The sequence below is a fragment of the Podarcis filfolensis genome (genome assembly GCF_964270895.1).
Source record: "Podarcis filfolensis genome assembly, chromosome: 4".
In the NCBI taxonomy this organism is placed as follows: Eukaryota; Metazoa; Chordata; class Lepidosauria; order Squamata; family Lacertidae; genus Podarcis; species Podarcis filfolensis.
Window position 1 is genome coordinate 87,157,712 of NC_139607.1, and position 21,894 is coordinate 87,179,605.

Sequence of the window (21,894 nt, forward strand, 5' to 3'; positions counted from 1 at the left end):
TAGGATGCCCCATCCATTCTGGGTGGCTTCCAACTTTTAAAAACATAATAAAACATTAAAGGTTAAAAAGCTTTCTGATACGGGGCTGTCTTCAGATAGTTCAGGGGTTGGATAACTCCATACCCTCCATCATTTTTCCTATGAAAATAGGGACATCCTAAGGAAAAGTGGGACTTTCCAGGATCAAATCAGAAACTGGGATGACTTTGTAAATCCAGTACTGTCCCTGGAAAATAGGGACACTTGGAGGGTCTGAAATAATATTCCAGCATATTGAAGACTGACCTTTATGTTCCACCAACTCATAAGTGGGACTGTTCTACTCAGGTTTGATAATTGCTTTTTTAAGTGCTTCCCCGTGTTCTGTTTGGTTGGTGTGTTTTAAAGCCCATCTCGGGTGCAGAGCTTTCTAGATCCTTTCTCCCTGCTCCAGTATTTTCCACACTCAGGGGCTTCTGTACAATCATACCTTGGAAGTCGAATGGAATCCGTTCCAGAATTCCATTCCACTTCCAAAACGTTTGAAAACCAAACTGTGGCTTCTGATTGGCTGCAGGAAGCTCCAGAAGCCACAGAAGCCCTGTTGGACGTTCGGGTTCCAAAAGAACGTTTGCAAACCAGAACAATCACTTCTGGGAGCCAAATTGTCCGAGTTCCAGGGCGTTCGGGATTCAAGGTACAGCTGTATTTTGAAATGGGAGAGTGTTAAAAAAACACAACAACAATATGACACCTATAGACGAAAGGGATACAGATGAGCAAGAACCACCACATTGCTAGACTGGGTGAGGTGCTTAGCTCTTAGAAACTCTGCTGTGATGAAACAGCTCCCATTGATTTAAACCATCGAAGAGCTTCATTTGTGATTTTTGGAGGATCTGTGCATTAATATGTCTCTCCCTCCCGTGTCCCCAAGGAAAAGCTAGCTTTCATTTACAATAGAATTATTTAGAAACCCTCAGTGACTACGGTGTTTACCGGGATATGGGCAGAGTCGGGAGAGAGATGAGAGAGCTTTCAAAGTCGTTGCTGTTGGAGACTTGGCAGGTCTGCTAGACGTTTGTAGGTACTTTCTGGCCTATAAACATATGAATGTGAGCATACAAGAAAGCAGCGAACATAAATTCCTCCTGGTCAATCCCTACAGGCTGAATCAAGCTAGGTTATTGCGCCCCGTGTTTTGAATTTCACTTTTACTAATTTAATTTATAGGCAATGAACCCAATTCTTTAAGCTTGCTTGCAGAAATCAACCCTGACATGTTGCATTTTATTTGCGTGACTGGCATCAGAAAGGAATCGTTTTCCATGCAAAATTATTTCATCTGTTCGGTTAGTCATGCCGACGGCACGTTCTAAAGTAGATACGTTGGATTTCTCCACATTTTTAATATTCTGTATGTTTTCGGACTACACCAATAAATGGGCACCTCAATCATAAACCTCAAATTCTCTGGCTGAAGCAGAGGTGTCTATCCACTCACGGAGAGGAACTCAACTGGTGAGAAGCCATGTTCCCACTGGTTGTAGCCCATGTTTGGTTTTGTGAGTTCAGGGCAGAGACAGCCTCTAATCCACTGGATCCCAAAGCCTCTTTATTTTCAGGTGAGACACCAGGATTGTGAACCTTCCTTCCATGTAAGCCTGGAACTGACATAAATAATCCTACCCATTGGAACCAAATAGTTTTGCTTGTTTTTTAAGAAAAAGACCCATCCCAGCTAGTTGTATAATTTAGAAGTTAAAATGTAATAGTGCAGCCTAGGATTGCATTACTACTTAGTAAATCAATCTAGGGAAGCCCTTGTTGAGTTAATTTTAACTACCGAGGACAAGGTTTCGTGAGTTGCCAATTAAAAAGTACGCCCTTTTCAGGCAGTTTTGGTTCTGGTGTGTTACTGTTTTAGGCTATTTTGGCTCTGGTGTGTTTCCGTAATAGGAGATGAATAAGAAAATATTTTAAATGTCGCCACCTTTGAATAATTTATTTATCCATTCATTCAGTTTATTTATTTATAGGCATTTATAACCCACCCTTCACCATATGGTCCTAGGGCACAGGTTACATACAGCTCAATAAAGTTAAACCATGTAATAAACGAACATTAAATAGGAGAGATATCCTTTTCCACTCCCAAAAAGCCTGTGCGAAAAACTGCATCTTGACCCGGTATAAAAATATTAGAATGATAAGGCCAAATGAACTTTGGAGGGCAGGGAATTCTCCAATCTGGGGGCTACTGCAGAATATGTCCTCTACTGCACCACCACACCACAAATTTCACAGGAACTGCCAGCAGAGTTATTGCTTTTATTTATTAAATTGTTTCTTATACTTTCTTTGGTAATTCCGATAAGTAATATATTGAGGGTTAGGTGAAACACAAATTAACTTATATTTCATTGTATGATGAATAGATTAATCTGCTAAAAGGCTGGTGCGCAATCAAATCATATTTTGCTATGTGCAGAGGGTCTTCTGGTTTTTTTAATGACGAGCATATAAAAATTCAACCTCCTACTAGGGCAGCCAGATTCAGAAGAGGACAGGGCTTCCTGCCCCGTCCGCAATCATATAGAAATAGCAATTTCAACTGGCTCCCTGTCCTTTTTCCTAGGCCACCCAGCCTCAAACCTTCAGGCCTGGGCCTTTAGGAGGCAGACCACAGTCAACAGAGCCCCAGAGTTGGCATTGGGGAAAAGGTTCTTGAACAGCTGTATGGCAGGCAGCAATTCAGCAGGTTGAGCCCTTTCTAGTTATAATTAAGAGGGAAAGCTTCGCCTACGTATATTCTGTCTGTCAGATATTGCATTGCTGGTTTATTTGGGGGTGCCCTCTGCTCACCTGAAAAAGAAGACAAGATTTGCATGTTGCCCATCATGTATGCACATTTTATGCAAATCCGTGTCCTCTGTTGTGAGTGGGTTGGAGGGCCCAATCCACATGCAGTGTACGAGGCCCAGAAAACCCTGTTGGCACCCCCTGCCAAAGTGGTACAGTCGTGGACAGACTATACCACCTGATTCTTGCTGTTTGGTCCTACCAATTCCCCCTTATAAAATAGATTTCGGCTCTGCCAGTCTCCAAACTGAACAAAGGGGAAACAAAGGATGGAAAGCCTGAAGGAACAGACGAGCTAGGGAAGGAAGTGTAGGCTGGACAAAGGTTTGGTTCATTTTTACAGCCCTTAGAGGGAGAACAATAATGTACAGAAGCTGTTAATGAAGGGCTGGCCTGGAAGTCAGAAATCCCTGCCAAGTTTGAAATGTGTTTTTATTCTGACCTCCTCTCTCAGCTGTCCAGCTTCACAGTGGCAGATCCAGCTGATGTGAGCCCCAAAGGAACATGGGAATGAGCAATGCAAATTATTATTATTTCCTTCTTTGCACCAGTTTTCTCCTTTTTTGCAGCAGTTTCAATGTTTTGAAAAACAAGCCTGAAGGGTGAACCCACATTATCAAGTATAGCAAACACTTTTTTATTTTTATTTTTTTTAAAAAGGATGACTATCAGGGAAATATCGAAACATGATGCATTTTGAGCTATGATAACCTTCATCAGTCTGTAAAAAGAAATTAAGGGTGTTTTTTTTTCTTTTGCAAGTGATCAGATTATTTGCAAATGGATAGTTGAGGATGGTGGACATAGGCCAGCACACATACTGGAAATTGTTTGCAAATAAATATATTATCACAATAATTCACTGAAGAGCTTCTTGGCTCCCAGTATATGTACATCTAATATTTTCAGTTAAAGGGATTTTCCATACCACTGTTTGAGGATGGAGGAATATACCCTCTTGAAAAACAAAGTTCATCTGTAATCTAGAATCTCATGTTGCTGATTAAAAAACAGCCACTTTGACTTCTTCAGTGGGGGCGGGAGGGAACTACCTGTGAAGTGCTCCTTTTCCTCGCCAGGCCGTTTTATACGGGTAACTATAGCAACTCCCCCCTTTTCCATGTTCCGAACAATTTGTACAAGCCCGACATGAAAACAACTTCCAGCTACCAGCCATTGATGTTTCATAAAAGAGATTATGGACCTGGCGCGATGTTAACGTCCTTTAAAACAGGCCATAGCGAGGGTTCATTAAAATGTAACAGCAGAAACCTGGGAGACCATTTGGAAAATTCCTATTTGGAACGTTCGCAGGCTGCACAGAGGCAAACCAGACTTTTGCCAGCAAGTGAGCTGCGGCCGGTCAGAGACCCAGGAGAAGGAGGAAGATGTACCTGCTTGATACAGCTATTTGCATACTTGAAATGTTTGGGGAACGGTTGTGGCTCAATGGTTTTCATGCACATGTTGGTTCCAGGGGGTACCTGGGACTTCCTTGGGGCATCTGTTTGGACATTGTAGGAAATAGGTGCTATATCCAAACCATACTTTTAAAGCACACATTTAAGCCACATGTTGTTGTTGTTGTTGTTGTTTAGTCGTTTAGTCGTGTCCGACTCTTCGTGACCCCAGGCACTCCTGTCTTCCACTGCCTCCCGCAGTTTGGTCAAACTCATGCTGGTAGCTTCAAGAACACTATCCAACCATCTCGTCCTCTGTCGTCCCCATCTCCTTGTACCCTCCATCTTTCCAAACATCAGGTTCTTTTCCAGGGAGTCTTCTCTTCTCATGAGGTGGCCAAAGTATTGGAGCCTCAGCTTCATGCTGTCCTTCCAGTGAGCACTCAGGGCTGATTTCCTTCAGAATGGATAGGTTTTATCTTCTTGCAGTCCATGGGACTCTCAAGAGTCTCCTCCAGCACCATAAGTCAAAAGCATTAATTCTTCGGCGATCAGCCTTCTTTATGGTCCAGCTCTCACTTCCGTACATCACTACTGGGAAAACCATAGCTTTCTACTGGGAAAACCATAGCTTTATGGAAAACCATCTCCACATGGTTCCCCCCCCCAAAAAAAAAAATTATCCCAGGAACTGTAGTTTCCGCCTCACAGAACTACACTTGCATGGCGAGCTCCCGACCCCCTCAGGTGGAAATAATGACACATGATACAATTATTAAGGTTTATGGGCTAAAAAAGGCCACAACTTTATTGGTTACAGGCTATGAGCGGTATTGGCTTAGGCCTAACCGACTATTTCCGACTCCAGCCCGTCTGCTTGAGGTCTGGGAAGGGTTAACCACCAGTAGGGGGAGTCCTGCTGATGCACATCAACTAGGAACTCCCCTGAGGCCACCGCTAGGGGGCGTGCCTTAGGCCCTCACCTCCCTAGGCTTCGGACAGGGCTACACCCCCCAGAATCCTTTAACAGACTACCCTTCAATGTGGGGCAGGTGATGGCGCTACCTCCCCTCTTCCATCTACAGAACAATACCAGTGCCTAACCGCCAATACCCAGAAAGTTTTGACGATTTGCTACAGGGTAGGCGAGAACCAAGTGGCTGGTGCCCATTTGCCAAGTGGAAAAACCTACCAGGCCCCTCAACGACGACCAACCAAGCTCCATTTGTTGTTGTTTAGTCTTTTAGTCATGTCCAACTCTTCGTGACCCCATGGACCAGAGCACGCCAGGCACTCCTGTCTTCCACTGCCTCCCGCAGTTTGGTCAAACTCATGCTGGTAGCTTCTAGAATACTGTCCAACCATCTTGTCCTCTGTCGTCCCTTTCTCCTTGTGCCCTCCATCTTTCCCAACATCAGGGTCTTTTCCAGGGAGTCTTCTCTTCTCATGAGGTAGCCAAAGTCCTGGAGCCTCAGCTTCAGGATCTGTCCTTCCAGTGAGCACTCAGGGCTGATTTTCTTAAGAATGGATAGGTTTGATCTTCTTGCAGTCCATGGGATTCTCAAGAGTCTCCTCCAGCACCAGAATTCAAAAAAGGTCCATAGCAAGGTGAAAGAACGAAACCTTATAGGGTGGGAGGGTGGGAAAACAGGAACAGCTGGCGGGCAGCAAAGAGGGAGATCCTCAGCCACATCTCACCTATATAGGGCAGGCCACGCCCCCGAGCCAGCCAATTGGCTGGCTCGGGGGTGATGCAGCCAGGAATCCCCCCAATCGCACAGGGCTGGCCTCCACCCACCGCGTGCGTGGAGGGGCCGTGAAGCCTGCAATCCCACCTCCTCCTGTAGGCGGAAGTGGCTTTCCCAGGATTCTTGGTTGGAAGCCATGTGCTTTTAAATAGATGGTGTGTATGTGGCCAGGATGCAAGACTACGTAATGCTGTATACCAGCATTCCAAACAGTGCAATTGATGCTGCTGCCACTGACCTGTGGCCCTCCTCTCACCCAAATTCCCCCCCGCCCCCCTCACTTAGTTCCTTTGTGGGAATCACCTCTGCCACTGTCTCCCCAAGTCTCCACTTTAGGGAGGAGAGAGAGAGAGAGAAAGCGAGAGATCACTCGGTAGATAAATGTAGATCTAGTGATGTTACGGTAAATTTTCGAGAATAATCTTTTGGAGAATATTTTCGATTAATGAGAATATTAGAGAATTTTCATTTAAAACAGGAGAATATTCATTGTAATGCATTGAAAATGATGTGATTTTTATGCATTCAAAATGATATAATTAGTTAATCTACATGTTTATTCATGGGTAAACCTGTTCAGATGGCAACCAAAAACTGTACAGATACTTTTAGTCAATGGGGCACTGCAGTGAATTCACATTCTTTCTTTTTTATTATTGTTTTTTTTAAAAAAAAAATTGCACCAAACTTGAAATTGAAAATTCAACGTGAATGAATCACATAATTGTATTGGCCTAAATACTTTAAGTGCATAAAGCATTAAAGCTACTTTCTGTAAAAAAACAACGCACTGTATGGCCAAGGGTATAGAATTACTAAAAATAAGGTCACACCAAAATAGAAAAAAGGTTATACCGGTAGTATATACGAATTCAAATGTTCATCAAATTAAATGAATAGCATTTTTAAAACTTTTTCTAAAAAATGTTTTCTGTAGCTCACATTTCAGAACTGCCAATGGTGAATGACACGATGCCCAGTAATGTAACTGGGTCAAAAACATCATTATTCATTACTTACACTGGCAATATCACAGCTTGAGTTATTATTTACTAGATTCTTACATTAGAATTTACAGTTTGTGGAGAATATTCTCCGGATAATTTTCTAGCAGAGAATATTCTCCGGAGAATATTCTCACCTCACGTCACTATGTAGATCACCCTGTTTGACAAACAAACAAACAAACAAACCTCACATCATTTTCACTGTTTTTAACTCTTGTGTTTCATGTGACTGATAAGTGGAGCATGAAAACATTCTGCATTGGAACTGGGAACTGGACAAGAATCTTATTATAATATTTCATATCAGTGTAAAGCATTGTAGTTAATTATGGAAGTGCATCAATGTGTGTGTGGGAGGGTATTTTGGGAGCTGGAAAACCCAAACTAGACATTGACCAAATCCAGAAAGTGACCAGAAGTGGAGAGTTGGTGGTGGTAATACCAGCAATTTAAATGATTGTTGAGCCTTCTCACATTCCACATAAAGTAACGGTAAAGGACCCCTGGATGGTTAAGTCCAGTCAAAGGCGACTATGGGATTGAGGCACTCATCTCGCTTTCAGGCCAAGGGAGCCGGCGTTTGTCCACAGACAGCTTTCCGGGTCATGGGACCAGCATGACTCAACCGCTTCTGGTACAACGGGACACCATGACAGAAACCAGAGTGCATGGAAATGCCATTTACCCTCCCACTGTAGCGGAGTGTATTTACTTGCACTGGCATGCTTTTGAACTGCTTGGTTGGCAGGAGCTGGAACAGAGCAACAGGAGCTCATCAAGTCGTGTGGATTCGAACCACTGACCTTATGATCGGCAATCCCAAGAGGCTCAGTGGTTTACACCACAGCGCCACCCGTGTCCCGTTTTAAATTGCACATGGCTGGGTTTGAACCCACACTCTGATGCTCTTAAAACTCCACCCCTCAGCCACCAAATTCCACAAGGCTCTGGCTTTGACCCACCCAAACCCTGCTCTGCACCGTGGCAAAAATTATGTATTTATTGCGCTTATATTGCACCTTTTTCTCCAAGGAGCTCAAAGTGGCACACATAGTTCTCCCCCTCCTCATTTAATCCCCAACACGACGCTGTGGGGAGAGAGACAGCGAGTGCTCACCCAGCGAATGGGGATTCGCACCCTGGTCTTCTGGGTTGTAGTCCAACACTTGAACCACTATACCACATTGAAAACCTCGGGCTGCACCTCCAGACTTCAGGATTTTGTTTTTCACTTAAAAGCAAACCGCTTGGCTTTTGCTTTTTAAAGAGAGCTCAAAAGAGACGCACAATTGCATTTTTGATAGTGTTGTTGCTGTTCTGTATAGCGTCCCCCCACAAAGAGTAAATCTGCAAACTGGAAAGATATAGCATCTTTTTCTTTTCAAACTGACGCTGTATTTATTTATTATTTTAACAATGTCCTTCTGCCATTTCCCCGCTGCCTTACAAGATTGTGGTTTTTGGTCTGCCAGATTGCATTACTAATTCCCCTAAGAACATGGGGGAAGAGAATAGCCATATACCACTAATCCAGATTGCCTCTCGTCCACCGCTGCTAAGTCCTTAAAGGGCTGCCTTTTTCCTCCTCTTTCGTCAGTTGACAACCAGCTCCGTCATCGATTTATATAGATACGTGAGATATATACTCTGCAATGCAAAGAGTGGTGATCCGAAGCGCTCTGTTTTTTTGAGGTCCTCCAAAATCTTGACAGGTGGGGGTGGTAGAAAGCACACATCCCCTACCCCCCACCCCACCCCACCCCTAAACCCATCGAACACCATATTTCAGAAGGAAGTTTCTAAATAACTCTTGCAGAACAGGGGCTTGACACCACAAATGTTCATTCTTCTTTTCTTTTGCAACCACTGCATGTGGCAAGAAACTCTTATGCACCACCCATCTCCCCCCCCCCACGATGTGCTTTTCCCCTTTCCACAACCATGGGGTGTTTTGGAGAGCAAAATTGTTGGGAAGGATTAAGTATGCATCCCACCTGCCCTGCACATGCTTCCTTCTCCCCAAACTCCTCCTCGCATCTGAATTACTTGATGTATTTGGAAAATGCATGTCTGCTTGTGTAACCCGTAGCTCTTCCCATACACGCAGCAGTAATGCAGCCTGCTCCGGTGTTCATTAATGCAGCCTGCCCAGGTGTTCTGTCTAGCCAGTATGTGCGCTGGTCCTAGTAGTGGCACAAAATTGCAAGGAACTGTCTCATCATCTGTTTGGGGCTGCGTGAACAGAATGGGAAGGAGGAAAATGGTACCTTTCCACCGAGCTACAGGCGAGACCCCACTTATGCAGGGGTTGCCTTCCCAGGTACCCCATATGTGAGTGAAGTTGCGCGTATTGGGAACACCATCTAAAAAGCCTGTAAACACCCTCCAAACCTCTGGAAACCCTTTTTTAAAAAACAGCTGCACTAACGAGGCACCCTCCAAACCTCCTTTCCAAAACGCCAACTCTCCACAGGCCTCAAAGGTCGGTGCAAAAGCTCCTGGGTTCACACCTTTTTTGCTATTTTTGCACTGTTTTTGCAATTTTCGCTCCACTTTTGGGTTTGAATCGAATTGTTTAATTGTTTCACAACACCTTGCGGTGAGTCGGTCACGCACAAGTGGGGAGTTGCCCATATACTAGGCCAGTATGAATGAAAGCCACTGATGCCAGGGAATCCCATCTTGCGTGGACATCTAAGAAGAGGGCATGGCTGCGCGAGGAATTCTACACATCTGAGAATCAAAGCAGAGTCCCGCAGTGGGGCTGGGTTCTGCAGGAAGCCCAGATTACAAACAATTTAGCTGCGCCGGGTAATCCCCCTTCGTTTTAAATCTGCCACGCAGGATGTTGAAAAGGCAAAAACCCAAATGGCAGCAGCAATTTTTTTTTAGGATTAGGAGCTTTCCTGCGCACGGCTGTGTATGTGTTAATATTTTAAGCTGACTTCTAAAACTGGTAAACAATTGCGCTGCTTCCAGTGGTGGGTGGTGCTGAGTGACCTCTTTTACATGCCTGATTATCCTGTCAACATTTATAATGCCTTTGATATTTCTCTCTCGTCGGGACGGGATCAGTTAAGCAGTCGCGTTTCGCCCGCACTCAGCTTGCCTTCCTCCTCTTCTTGGCTTTCCCATCCCCTGGTTATATAAATTGACATTAATTTCTGTAGATCTTAGCAGTGAGAGATTGTTAATTTATTCATGGTTGGAGGAGATCTGGGAAGGGAGGGGAAGGAGAGTTCTCCAGGACGAAAGAGGCGGTGGAAAGAAACATCTCGTACGGCACGGAACACCGATCGTCCGTGCCCGCTTGTTTTGCACAGAGTAATGAATGCTCCATTCCTGATTAACAATTTTGACCTATTTAAAGCTGCACTGTGTCATCGTCATCCCCGCCCCCGCCCCCACCATCTTACGTTGCTTCTCGGACAATGTGAGCCACACATTACATTTTACGGGTTCATCAGCTGCAGTATTTGTCTAACCGATATCTTTATCGCGTGCCAGCAACTGGAACAGAAGCCACAATGGGAGATTTCTTAGGCAGAGGTTACGGAAATGAATCCTTTGTGCCTGCCATTTAAATTTGGGGGTGTGCGCCGTGTTAATTTAATCTAATACAACAAGGGAACGCCGCTGTGGTTCCAGCGCAGGCCCTTAATTGATCACATCAAACCAACGTCCTTATTCCTTTCTTGACAGCAGGTTTTGTTTTGGACGCAAGTGTTTAAATCATATATATTAATTAACATGCTGGCAAGCTGGTTCAGTGTGCTGGCGCTACAGTGGATTCAGTACACCCGTCCCCTACACCTTCAGCTCTCCCAATGTCGTTGGACCACAGCTCCCATCATCCTTGATTATTGGCCCCACTGGCTAGGGCTGATGGGAATTAGAGTCCAACAGCATCTCAAAGGCCATAGGTCCCTACACAAACACTTCTTGCAGGAGCTCCCAGACATTGATCCCCATGCTAAGGAATAACCAGGTACCCATTTAATTTTACAAAATTATCTTTCTGCTCGAGACAAAGGGAATATCTAGTTTGGAGGGGTGGGGGTCCTGCGGCCTTCCAGATGTTGTGGGGGGGACCCCCAAGTGCCATCTTCCCCAGCTAGCATAGCCAATAGTCAGGGAGGAAAGGAGCTGTAATTCTCATTAATGATAATAACCCCCATGAGACTGTTTCAGCTAAGTCACAAGTGCGGTCCATGCACCTGAAGCCATGTATGATGTTAGGTTTGGATAGGTAAAGGCAGAGCCTGAACAAAAGGGTCTTTGCACACACCACCCATCAGCTGGTCAGTGGTTTCTGCAAGACCCTTTTTGCCCAGTGCTTCCCAAGCTCTGCCCATCAGCCAAGGCCGGCACAGCCATTAGACGGGGGTGGCATAAGCCCCCAAGTTGGCGCCCCTACAGACATCCAACCTGCCCTAACGCCTCCTCCAATGGCAGAGAAGGGACACTAATACAAGTGCCGATTTCAGGTGAGGTCTTGCAGAGTGTGCGATACTTTGCCCCGAATCTGTAAGCTCTCACCCTGAATGGGTGAGATCTTGCCTGAAACTGGCACGGATGCTGGCAGTGGAAGTGGCAGAATGGATGGCACTTCCCATTTCACTTCCAGCGGCGAAACCAGAGACACTGCCCCTGCTATCAGCTGATTGCCAGTTTAGGAAGCACTGTGAACAAAGCTTCCCAAACGCCAACAATCAGCTGACGGTCAGTGTTCAGGTATGATCGCTTGCACTCGTATTCTAGGAGAAAATGGAGTATAGAAGAGTCGCGAAATTATGTCAGAGTAGAGCCTAGATCAAGGATTGGAAAGCTGTGGTACCTCCCCTGGAGAGCCACTGCCAACCAATATAGACAAAGTCAGGGCTGGTTGGACCATTGAACTAACTTAGTGCAAGGCCATTTCATATGGTAAGTTGATAAAAGGCATTTGAGTGGTGCAGATGAAAGACAGAAGATCACAAGGTGGGATGGAGCCAGCTCCAAGTACGAAGTGGTGTGTGCATGTGGGGGAGGGATGATATTAATTTTCATTATCACTATATTCTCTCCCAGTGCCAAGCCATCGAATTGCTTTGCATACCCTAGATAACTTAAAGAACAGCTTGGGTCTAGGAGATACAGTAGTGAAAAGAGAAGTGGCGTGATTGCAGTCTTGGGAATTGCGGTCGATTTAGGCATTTATTTTCACTTAACTCCAAGAGCTCCTGGGATTTTGAAGAGCTGCTGGTTTATTTATTTTTAAAGTAAATTAATGAAATAAAGACTGAGAAGAGCAAAATGTGCTGCCAGGATATGGCTTTTGTTGCCTGGAGACTTCCTTGCTTCACAAGAAGAATGTGGGACTTGGAGAGTGATTTCGGTTTAGCAGAAGGGAGTGCAAAGATAACCGAGAAAAGAAGCAAATGTAGTTTACCAGGTTTACTGGAAAGAAAGCATGCAGTGGAAGGAATCAACAAAGCCTGTGAATTACCTCATTCTCCTTACGGTTTGAATTTTACCAAGTTAGGTAACCAAGAGTCTCTGATCACTGATATCACCACACTGTTATCTTTGGTTGAATTTAGTGCACCTGAAATACATTACAGCAAGTCTGAGCAACCTGGGGCCCTCCAGATATTGTTGGACTCCAACTCCCATCAGCCCCAGCCAGCACAATCCATGGTCAGGGATGATACAAGTTGTAGTCCAGCAAATCTGTAGGGTCCCCAGTTCCCCTTCCCTGAATAATAGATAGATTTTGTTCAGAGCTGGACCTACAGACTGAAGGTGACTTAAAAATCTAGCTCAGCTGTGGTCTTACCCATTTAATCCTGAAGAAGTCTTATAATTCACATCACACTGGAAAGTTGACAAAAATGAGAGTCACTTTCACAATGTTATAAGCAGAAGAAATAAATATAGGTTTGGCAATGCTGAAGTGGTATAAAATGGTATGATCTAGTTACAGTCAGGCACTCCTGGGTTTCAATGAGCAGGACAAGGAAACCTGCAGACTTCTTGTCGTTGCTAGACTCCCAGCTCCCATAGTCCTGGCCAGAATGGTCAGGGATGATGGGAGTTGTAGTCCGGTGGCGTTGTGGAATGCTCATGAACATCTTAACTGATCAGGAGTTGAACTGTCAAACATAAATGGGACAGAAGGGGTTGCGAGCTGTTGGTGGGAAGAAGCATGAAATTTGTGCTCAGCTGGTAGGATGAATATATGGCTTAGGAAATGCATTTGCATAGGTTTCAAATTACGGTCTTCAAATAAAAACATCTTGGAGATCCCAAGCCCCAGGGAGGTTAGGCTGGCCTCAACCTGAGCCAGGGCTTTTTCGGCTGTGGCCCCGATCTGGTGGAACGCTCTGTCACAAGAGTCTAGGGCCCTGTGGGACTTGACATCTTTCCTCAGGGCCTGCAAGACAGAGCTGTTCCACCAGGCCTTTGGCCAAGGCACAGTCTGACCCCCTCCTTTGGTAATTCTTCACAGAACTCTAGCCCAGTGGTTGCCATTAATTTGATTTTGAATTGATTTTAGAATTAGTTGATTTTAGAATGCATTTCAATTAATTGATTGTGATTTTGTGTAAATTGTGTTACTTTTACTGTTGGTAGCCGCTCTGAGCCCGGCTTCGGCTGGGGAGGGCGGGATATAAATAAAATATGATGATGATGGTGATGATGATGATGATGATGATGATGATGATGATTATAGACCAGGTATTTAGAAACCTGGCTGCATGGGCCTCCAATGTATTTCCAGACATGAGAGAAAAACATTGCAATATAAGATCCTTACAGGTGCCTTGATAGTTTGCGAGGAGTCAGTAAGACCGCAGACAAGATAATATTTCACTGTTGGGTATTTCTAACACAAGATACTGCTGTAATGTCCAAAGTGGGCAGACATTCATGAATTAAACTTCGCCACTGATGTAGTAAGCACCATGTTAGAAGCCAACACGTTGGTTTCCTTAATTATAGTGATGTTTTTGAATGCCTAATAAAGAGTCTCCTTGTTCCTTCCAGCTCCAAGGTTCCTTGAAGAGAAAACTGGTGGTGAATCTGTCGCCGGCCATTAACAAGAGGTCCAATGGCATTGCCGACTGCACCTTCCTTGATATTAAGAGGATCCGAGTGGGCGATAATAACCTTTCTGTGGGGCAAGGTGGACACTGTGGCAACAATTGCCCAAACCAGCCGGTGTTGGGAACCTTGACGGCTGAACAAGGCGCTCAGAGGAAAGTCAGCAGCCCAACCGGCAACACCCACTCCAACGCAAACGGGATGTTCAACATGACTCTAAAGGAGGTCAAGAAAGAGCCCGGTGAAACCAGCTCTTGCAGTAAGCACCTGGATGGGCAAGGCTCCCAGGGCAATCCTTTCCCCATGCAATATGGAGAAGACGCAGGGGAACAGTTGATGGACCCGGAACTTCAGGAGCTGTTCAATGAGCTGACAAATATTTCGGTGCCACCCATGAGCGACCTTGAGCTGGAAAACATGATCAACGCCACCATCAATAAAGACGAGCCCTTTAGCATCGACCTCGGGCAGCAGGTCCAGAGAGCGCCCTCAGCCAGGTCCTCCTCCTTGCAGATGGACAAGATGGTGATCAAGCAAGAGTACTCGCCAGGTCTGAACCAAGCTTCCGTGGGGTCTCCCCAGATGAGGCCTTCTTCCACGGGCCCAGCTTACACCATGTCCGGAGCCGCTATGTCCGCCTCATCGCCGATTCCTTCAGCACCTCAGACTCAGACTCCTCCATCTCAAGGGTCTTCAGTTCCCAACCGGCCCTTGGCCAGCTGGCAGGAGGTCTCCCACGCCCAGCAGTTGAAGCAGATCGCGGCCAACCGACAGCAACATGCCCTTATTCAGCAGTGCCAGCAAAGCCAGCCGCCATCCCCCTGGCCCGCTTTGACATCCGCCGAGCCTTCTCCCGGGTCCTTCGTCCAGGAGAAGATCTCCAGCCCTCCTTTCCACCAGCAGCAGTTCAGCCCTCAAAGCTCCGGAATGCCTGGGAATGGGAACCAGCCGAAAGGGATAAATAACTACCTTTACCGGCCAAGCTCCATGCCCCAGGGCAATCCCATGAACATGATGATGCAGCGAAAGCCTCAGGACCTCAACAGGGGTTATATAAGCAGCGGCCAGATGTCTCTGGAGGAGCCTCAGAACAACATCAAGCCTTTGTTTCATTTCAACTCGGAGCAAGCCAGCCAGCAGATGCCTTCCGTTTTGGGTTCCCAAAACAAGCCTTCCATTCTGCACTATGCACAGCAGCAGCAGCAGCAGCCTAACTCTGCCGCGGTGCAACAACAGAACCAGCAGCAGCAGACACGGCCACCCCAGCCTCTCCCAAGCCAGCCTCTGCAGAGGCCACCGAACATACCCTTAGCTTTGCAGCAGAAGATCCTGCTGCAGAAAATGCTGCAAGGCCAGCCAGTTTTGGGGCTTCAGTATCCTGTCCCGCCTCAGCACCAGCTGGTAAGCTTGCTTCTTTCAACAGGATAGTTCAATGATTTGTGAAAATTAGTAGGGTTGGGAGGGGAAGGGCTTTCTACAATCCGAGATGCAGGAAGGAGAAGCAGGGGCCTTTTAGCAGGCCACCTGGTTCAGGAAAGGGGCCCTATGGAGGTTGTCAACCTACAGTTCCCATAAGCCCCAGCAAATGTGGCCAATGAACAGGGGTGATGGGAGTTGGAGTTTGGCAACATATGGAGGACCAGAGGGTCCCCACCCTGGATATAGCCTAACCCCTCCCCTCCTGCTTGATGCAGGAAATCCTGAGTTAAGAGTGACCTCCAACAGAGGGCCTTCAAGCCATCTGCTTGAAGATCTTCAGCAAGGGAAAGCATATTGCCCTTCAAGGTACAGTGGTACCTCAGGTTACAAACACTTCAGGTTACAGACTCCGCTAACCTGGAAGTAGTACCTCGGGTTAAGAACTTTACCTCAGGATGAGAACAGAAATTGCATGGCAGTGGCACAGCAGCAGCGGGAAGCCCCATTAACTGAAGTGGTACCTCAGGTTAAGAACGGTTTCAGGTTAAGAATGGACCTCTGGAACGAATTAAGTTCATAACCAGAGGTACCACTGTAATCGGTTCCGCTGTTGGACCGCTCTGACCAGCAAGATTATTTCTCCTACCATTCAACAGCAAGCACCCACGTTGCATTGTCATCTGAATTGTATTGTTCCCAGTATGTGTGTGTGCAAGGCTGGTGTAATCCAGATGGTGGCGCCAGCGAGTACAGGTGTTTTGCTCAGTCAGGGCCATTCCCTAAGGCTTCATCACCACTCAAATGAGTCACACATCACCTGCGGAGATGGGGGCAGCCACACCAATGGTGCCCTGCTGGGACCAAAGGGCCCTAGAATTTGCCTGAGGATCCTGTGTCCTGGCGCCAGGCCTGCACTGAGATATTGCTGGGAGCTTGAATGCATCTGTAGCAGACAAAATTAGGAGAAATTGCTGATGGCTCCCAGCACAATTCAAAGTGTTGGTGCTGACCTTGAAAGCCCTAAATGGCCTCGGCCCAGTATACCTGAAGGAGCGTCTCCACCCCCATCGTTCAGCCCAGACACTGAGGTCCAGCACTGAGGGCCTTCTGGATGTTCTCTCCCTGCGAGAAGTGAGGTTACAGGGAACCAAGCAGAGGACCCTTTTGTTAGTGGCGCCCGCCCTGTGGAACACCCTTCCATCAGATGTCAAGGAAATAAACAACTATCTGACTTTTAGAAGACATCTGAAGGCAGCCCTGTTTAGGGAAGCTTTTAATGTTTGATGTTTTATTGTGTTTTTAATACTCTGCTGGGAGCTGCCTAGAGTGGCTGGGGAAACCCAGCCAGTTGGGCGGGCTTTAATATTATTATTATTATTATTATTATTATTATTATTATTATTATTATGACTTTAAAAAAAAACCAGCCTCAAACTTACATGGAGAAATGAACAAAGGGTTGAAATAATGAGATGCTGAGAGAAACCAAGGTGGGCAGATTCGCCACTCAGTGGTTGAGCATCTGTTTTGCATGCAAAAGGTCCCAGATTCAAACTCTGACATCTGTAGGGCTGGGAATGTCACGTGTTTGACACTGCCAGTCAGTCTTGACAGCTTTAAGTTGACAAACATAAGAACATAGGAGTCCAGATGGAACTGACCAAGGGCCTATATAGTCCAGTACTTTATTTCCCACAGTGGCCGATCAGATGCCTGGGGTTTGTGTCAGGTTTTTTGGGTTTTTTTTGCTTGAGCGCAGAATTTTCAGACATGTAAACAGAGAGGTGGCACAATGCGAGGACTGTCTCCTGGCTGCTGGTGCCTCAATGGCTTTTAACTGTGCATTCAGAAATGTTCCTCTGTGCTCTGAGGGTGATGTTGTATTTGGTGGGATGTGCGAAATGTCTGCACAAACTCAGTCTAACATCTTCCTGTCAATCTCAGCTTTCTGACAGGGTTGTAATGTATTTATATTTATATCAGTCAATAACCGGTAGAGAAGGTAGGAAGAAAATAGAGCACATAAAGCACTCAGGAGTTCCCACTCAGTCACAATAACAAACCATTGTCTGACATTATATGAATAAGCCTCAGGTTTATATGCTGCTCCTTCCTCCCTCCCTTGTTCTCATATGTTCATGGTTTGTATCAAACCACAGTTTCCTGTTTAATCCGAAAAGAGGAAACTGTGGTTTGTACAAACCATATTTTACTAACAAACTAGGAGACCAAACCACAGTCTAATCTTGGTTCATTTCCTGGTTTGTTAACTGTCTTTTGTACAAACCACAGTTTCCTGTATTCAGGAAATTGCAGTTTGCCACAAACCATGAAAAGATGTTTTAAATCTCCACCCCCTCAATTGTAAAGGAGGATGGCATGCAGGTTCAATGCTCATCTTTGCTTGTGCAGCAAATACATAACCATGGGTTGCCATTACGTCTGAGCCGAGTCAATGTCCGTTCAGCAGAAGGAGGTTGTTCGTGACAAACTTGTTCGCTAACAGGCATCTGAAACGTTGTGGCAAAAGATTATTTCTCAGCCACCAGTGCTTACTAAGCAGAGTGCTTTCTTAATAAGCATTGCTACAGAGGCTGAATTGAGGCCACCGTTATTTAAAAAGCAGGGAAACGCAAGCACACAGGTCTCGAAAAACAGTTGTAGCTCTCCTGTCAAAGAAGGGTGCTGCAACTGGAACTCTTCCTAAATGTGTACATTGTTTTTATCCACAGCTGATAACCCTCTGTAATTTTCTGGCTCTAAAGTCTCGAGAAAGCACTTTGAGACATGTCTTTATCAAGCTAAAGCTTGCTAAGTGAAAGCACAAGGCTTATTTCTCTGCCTGTCACTGGCGCTTTGTGTCAGGCCACGGGTGGGGGAGGAAAGGATTTTCTAACTTCATGGCTTCTGCCTTTAGGGACTGAGCATACGATTCAAAGAGAACCGCTTGGTTTCTCAAGAAATGGGGAAATGAACGCAGTAGTTTGTGCCACCGTGCTGGATTCCCCCACCCCCACCCCCCTACTTCATCTGTGTTGCTTTGCAGGAGAGACTTCCCACATGTTTGTTCTTCCTTTCTCAAATTTCTACATTCTCTGTGATCTTCCACATTCCCCTTGAATATCAATTTAGGTGAGATTTGGTAGCGTTGTACGTGCATGAGTGTGCAGCTGTGTGCACGCACACATTCATACATGCACATGAAATTTCAGTCATCTTATCCCTGCTCCCCTTTCCAAAGTGACTGAAGTCGGGGGGTAGGGGAGAGAGATTAAGACCACATATTAAAAAAAATGTGTGTGGTATCTTACAATAACATACAAATCACGTGTTCAAGCACCTTTGGAAACTTGCTTGAGAACAATCTTGACCTCTGAGACAAACAAACACACCCCTACCCTATGCTATTGACTGGTCTTCTCTGATGTCGCAGTGAGCTATGGGAGAGTGACCCACAACCCATTGGCCTTATCAAATGTTTATTATGGGAAGGAAGCAGCGTAGCGGTGATCCTTTAAAAATATGCATTGCGAAAAGTGCAATTGCATGCGTAAAATTCCTTGCAGAGAGGGAGACTTACACATGTGCAGAACAATGGGTTTTTAGTGCAGGTCAATTGTACAGTCATACCTCAGGATGAATATGCTTCAGCTTAAATATTTTTGGGTTGCACTCCGCGGCGACCCGGAAGTAACGGAGCGTGTTACTTCTGGGTTTTGCCCCTCGCGCATGCGCAGACACTCAAAATGACGTCATGCGCAGAAGCGGCGGAACGTGACATGCAGTCATGTCTTACGTTCACTTCAGGATGCGAACGGGGCTCTGGAACGGATCCCATTCGCATCCAGAGGTACCACTGTGGCACCTCCGGTTAAGTACTTAATTCGTTCCAGAAGTTCGTTCTTAACCTGAAACTGTTCTTATCCTGAAGCACCACTTTAGCTAATGGGGCCTCCTGCTGCCGCCGCACCGCCAGAGCACGATTTCTGTTCTCATCCTGAAGCAAAGTTCTTAACCTGAGGTAATATTTCTGGGTTAGCAGAGTCTATAACCTTAAACATATGTAACCTGAAGCGTATGTAACCCAAGGTACCACTGTACTGCTGTCAACTTTGATCCAGAGTGCATGTTTTTCCTGCAGAACATCCAGGCCTCTGTGCTCTATATCCCAAATGTATCATCAGTTGTGGTAGTCTAGTGTCCCATCTTTTAAGAACCTGTCACCCTCAGGATTACAGCTCCCTTCACTGGCATTGCTGGCTGTCAGGTGTTGCTCAAGGACATCTGTATCCCCCACCCCGATCTCAGGAAGGGATATGCTCAATCTGAATTAAAACACCCATAGTTAAAACATCGCATGATTCTGTTTTGTAAAATAGTCGTTTTTCTCTACGCTGCGTGACGCATTAACCATATTGGCAAGCGCAGAAACAAAACAGAACACAGCTTTGGAGAGGAACCCTATTATTAGCGTCACCTGTGTACACACCCCAGATGGTTGTCTCCCCTCCCCAAAGGAGCTCAAAACAAGTTAGAAGCTATTAAGGTAAAGGTAAAGGTACCCCTGCCCGTACGGGCCAGTCTTGCCAGACTCTAGGGTTGTGCGCTCATCTCACTCTATAGGCCGGGAGCCAGCGCTGTCTGCAGACACTTCCGGGTCACGTGGCCAGTGTGACAAGCTGCATCTGGCGAGCCAGCGCAGCACACGGAACGCCGTTTACCTTCCCGCTGGTAAGCGGTCCCTATTTATCTACTTGCACCCGGGGGTGCTTTCGAACTGCTAGGTTGGCAGGCGCTGGGACCGAACGACGGGAGCGCACCCCACCGCGGGGATTTGAACCGCCGACCATGCGATCGGCAAGTCCTAGGCGACCATGCGATCGGCAAGTCCTATTATTAGCGTCACCTGTGAACACACCCCAGATGGTTGTCTCCCCTCCCCAAAGGAGCTCAAAACAAGTTAGAAGCTATTAGTGACCCATTAACCAATGGATTTGCACATTAATTGTTCATTAAAGTCATATGTGAAAGGGAGGCGGGGAATTAGGGAGGCTGGAATGTTTGCTCTGAGGACCCATAGATTCCACGGAGGGCAGCAGTCCTCAGCGCTTGCAGTGCTTTGATCAAAAGAAGACTGAAGCTAATGAGTCACTTCATTCGTCTCCAGTGTGCTGTGCATCGTCCATTGGGGCAGGGACCTCTCCTTAAAGGAAAACAAAACAAACCATGGCCAGGTCTGTATTCATCTCCCAATTAGTGAACCCACCGGCAATTCAGTGCAGTGAGCCTGAACAATAATAACATAGCCCTTCTGTTCTGGGGAAAAGTGAAATTAAGCATACGGAGTCGAACACGTGGCAGGTTTCTTCTCACATGGCTTCTCCGGGATGATGCTCAGAGGAACGCAGGAAGGTGATTTATGCTGAGTCGGACCCATCGGTCCATCTAGTTCAGTGTTTCTCTACACTGGCTGGCAGCAGCTCTCCAAGGTTTCAGACAGAGAGCCAGTGTGGTGTAGTGGTTAAGAGCGGTGGACTCGTAATCTGGGGAACCGGGTTCGCGTCTCCGCTCCTCCACATGCAGCTGCTGGGTGACCCTGGGCCAGTCACACTTCTTTGAAGTCTCTCAGCCCCACTCACCTCACAGAGTGTTTGTTGTGGGGGAGGAAGGGAAAGGAGAAAGTTAGTCGCTTTGAGACTCCTTCGGGTAGTGATAAAGCGGGATATCAAATCCAAACTCCTCTTCTTCTTCTGGTCAATAGAGGGTAGATTCAGACCCAGTGACAGGCAGATCTGACCGATTCTAAGTCACAAGAAAGGCACCCGGGGGCTGCCTGGCTGAGCGCAGCCTAAGCCTAGCAGGGCATCTGCCTAAATGGACCAGCCTCTGTTGCTTGGAACCTTCTGCATACAAAGCAAATGTTCTGCCCCTCAGCTACGGGCCTCCCCCATGCAGGTGGGCCACAGTCCTGGCCTCTTTAGGGTAAGCTGTGCCCTTCCATTGAGCAGAATTTTGGCCTTGCTGCTGAAATCTGAAAGAGCAAAGTCTGCCCTTGGCTAAAGGGCCATTGATCCAGCAGGATCTTCCTAGGTTCTTAGAACTGAATTTAAGATGGGAGGAGTGGAACGAGAAACCGAGAGAAGCCAGAATTGACATATTCACCAGTTATCTAGTTCACAAGGGCGTCTCTCTACTACAGCAGAGCTGCCCCTGGAATCAAAATGCTAGTTGTGCAAAAAAGGGCTTCGGAAGGCATGTCCGTGTTGCAGCCTCAAGACCTGCAGGCCCACTTTTAAGGCCTCTGTCTTCTGCCACATCAGAGTAAATGGGTCATGTTGTTCATGGAAATTACGCTGTGTGCATTGAAGCGGGTTTGTGTGTGTGAGAGAGAGT

The 21,894-nt window shown here is 46.3% G+C and overlaps 1 protein-coding gene across 1 annotated transcript in view; it reads left to right on the plus strand.

Moving 5' to 3' along the window:
* The window catches only part of MAML2 (mastermind like transcriptional coactivator 2), a 148,264-nt gene that overhangs the window by 93,765 nt on the left and 32,605 nt on the right, over nucleotides 1–21,894 (plus strand). Inside the window, exon 2 of the mRNA XM_083609592.1 lies at nucleotides 14,026–15,483. Coding sequence (XP_083465718.1) covers nucleotides 14,026–15,483 — 1,458 coding nt within the window. The remainder of the gene's footprint in view (nucleotides 1–14,025; nucleotides 15,484–21,894) is intronic.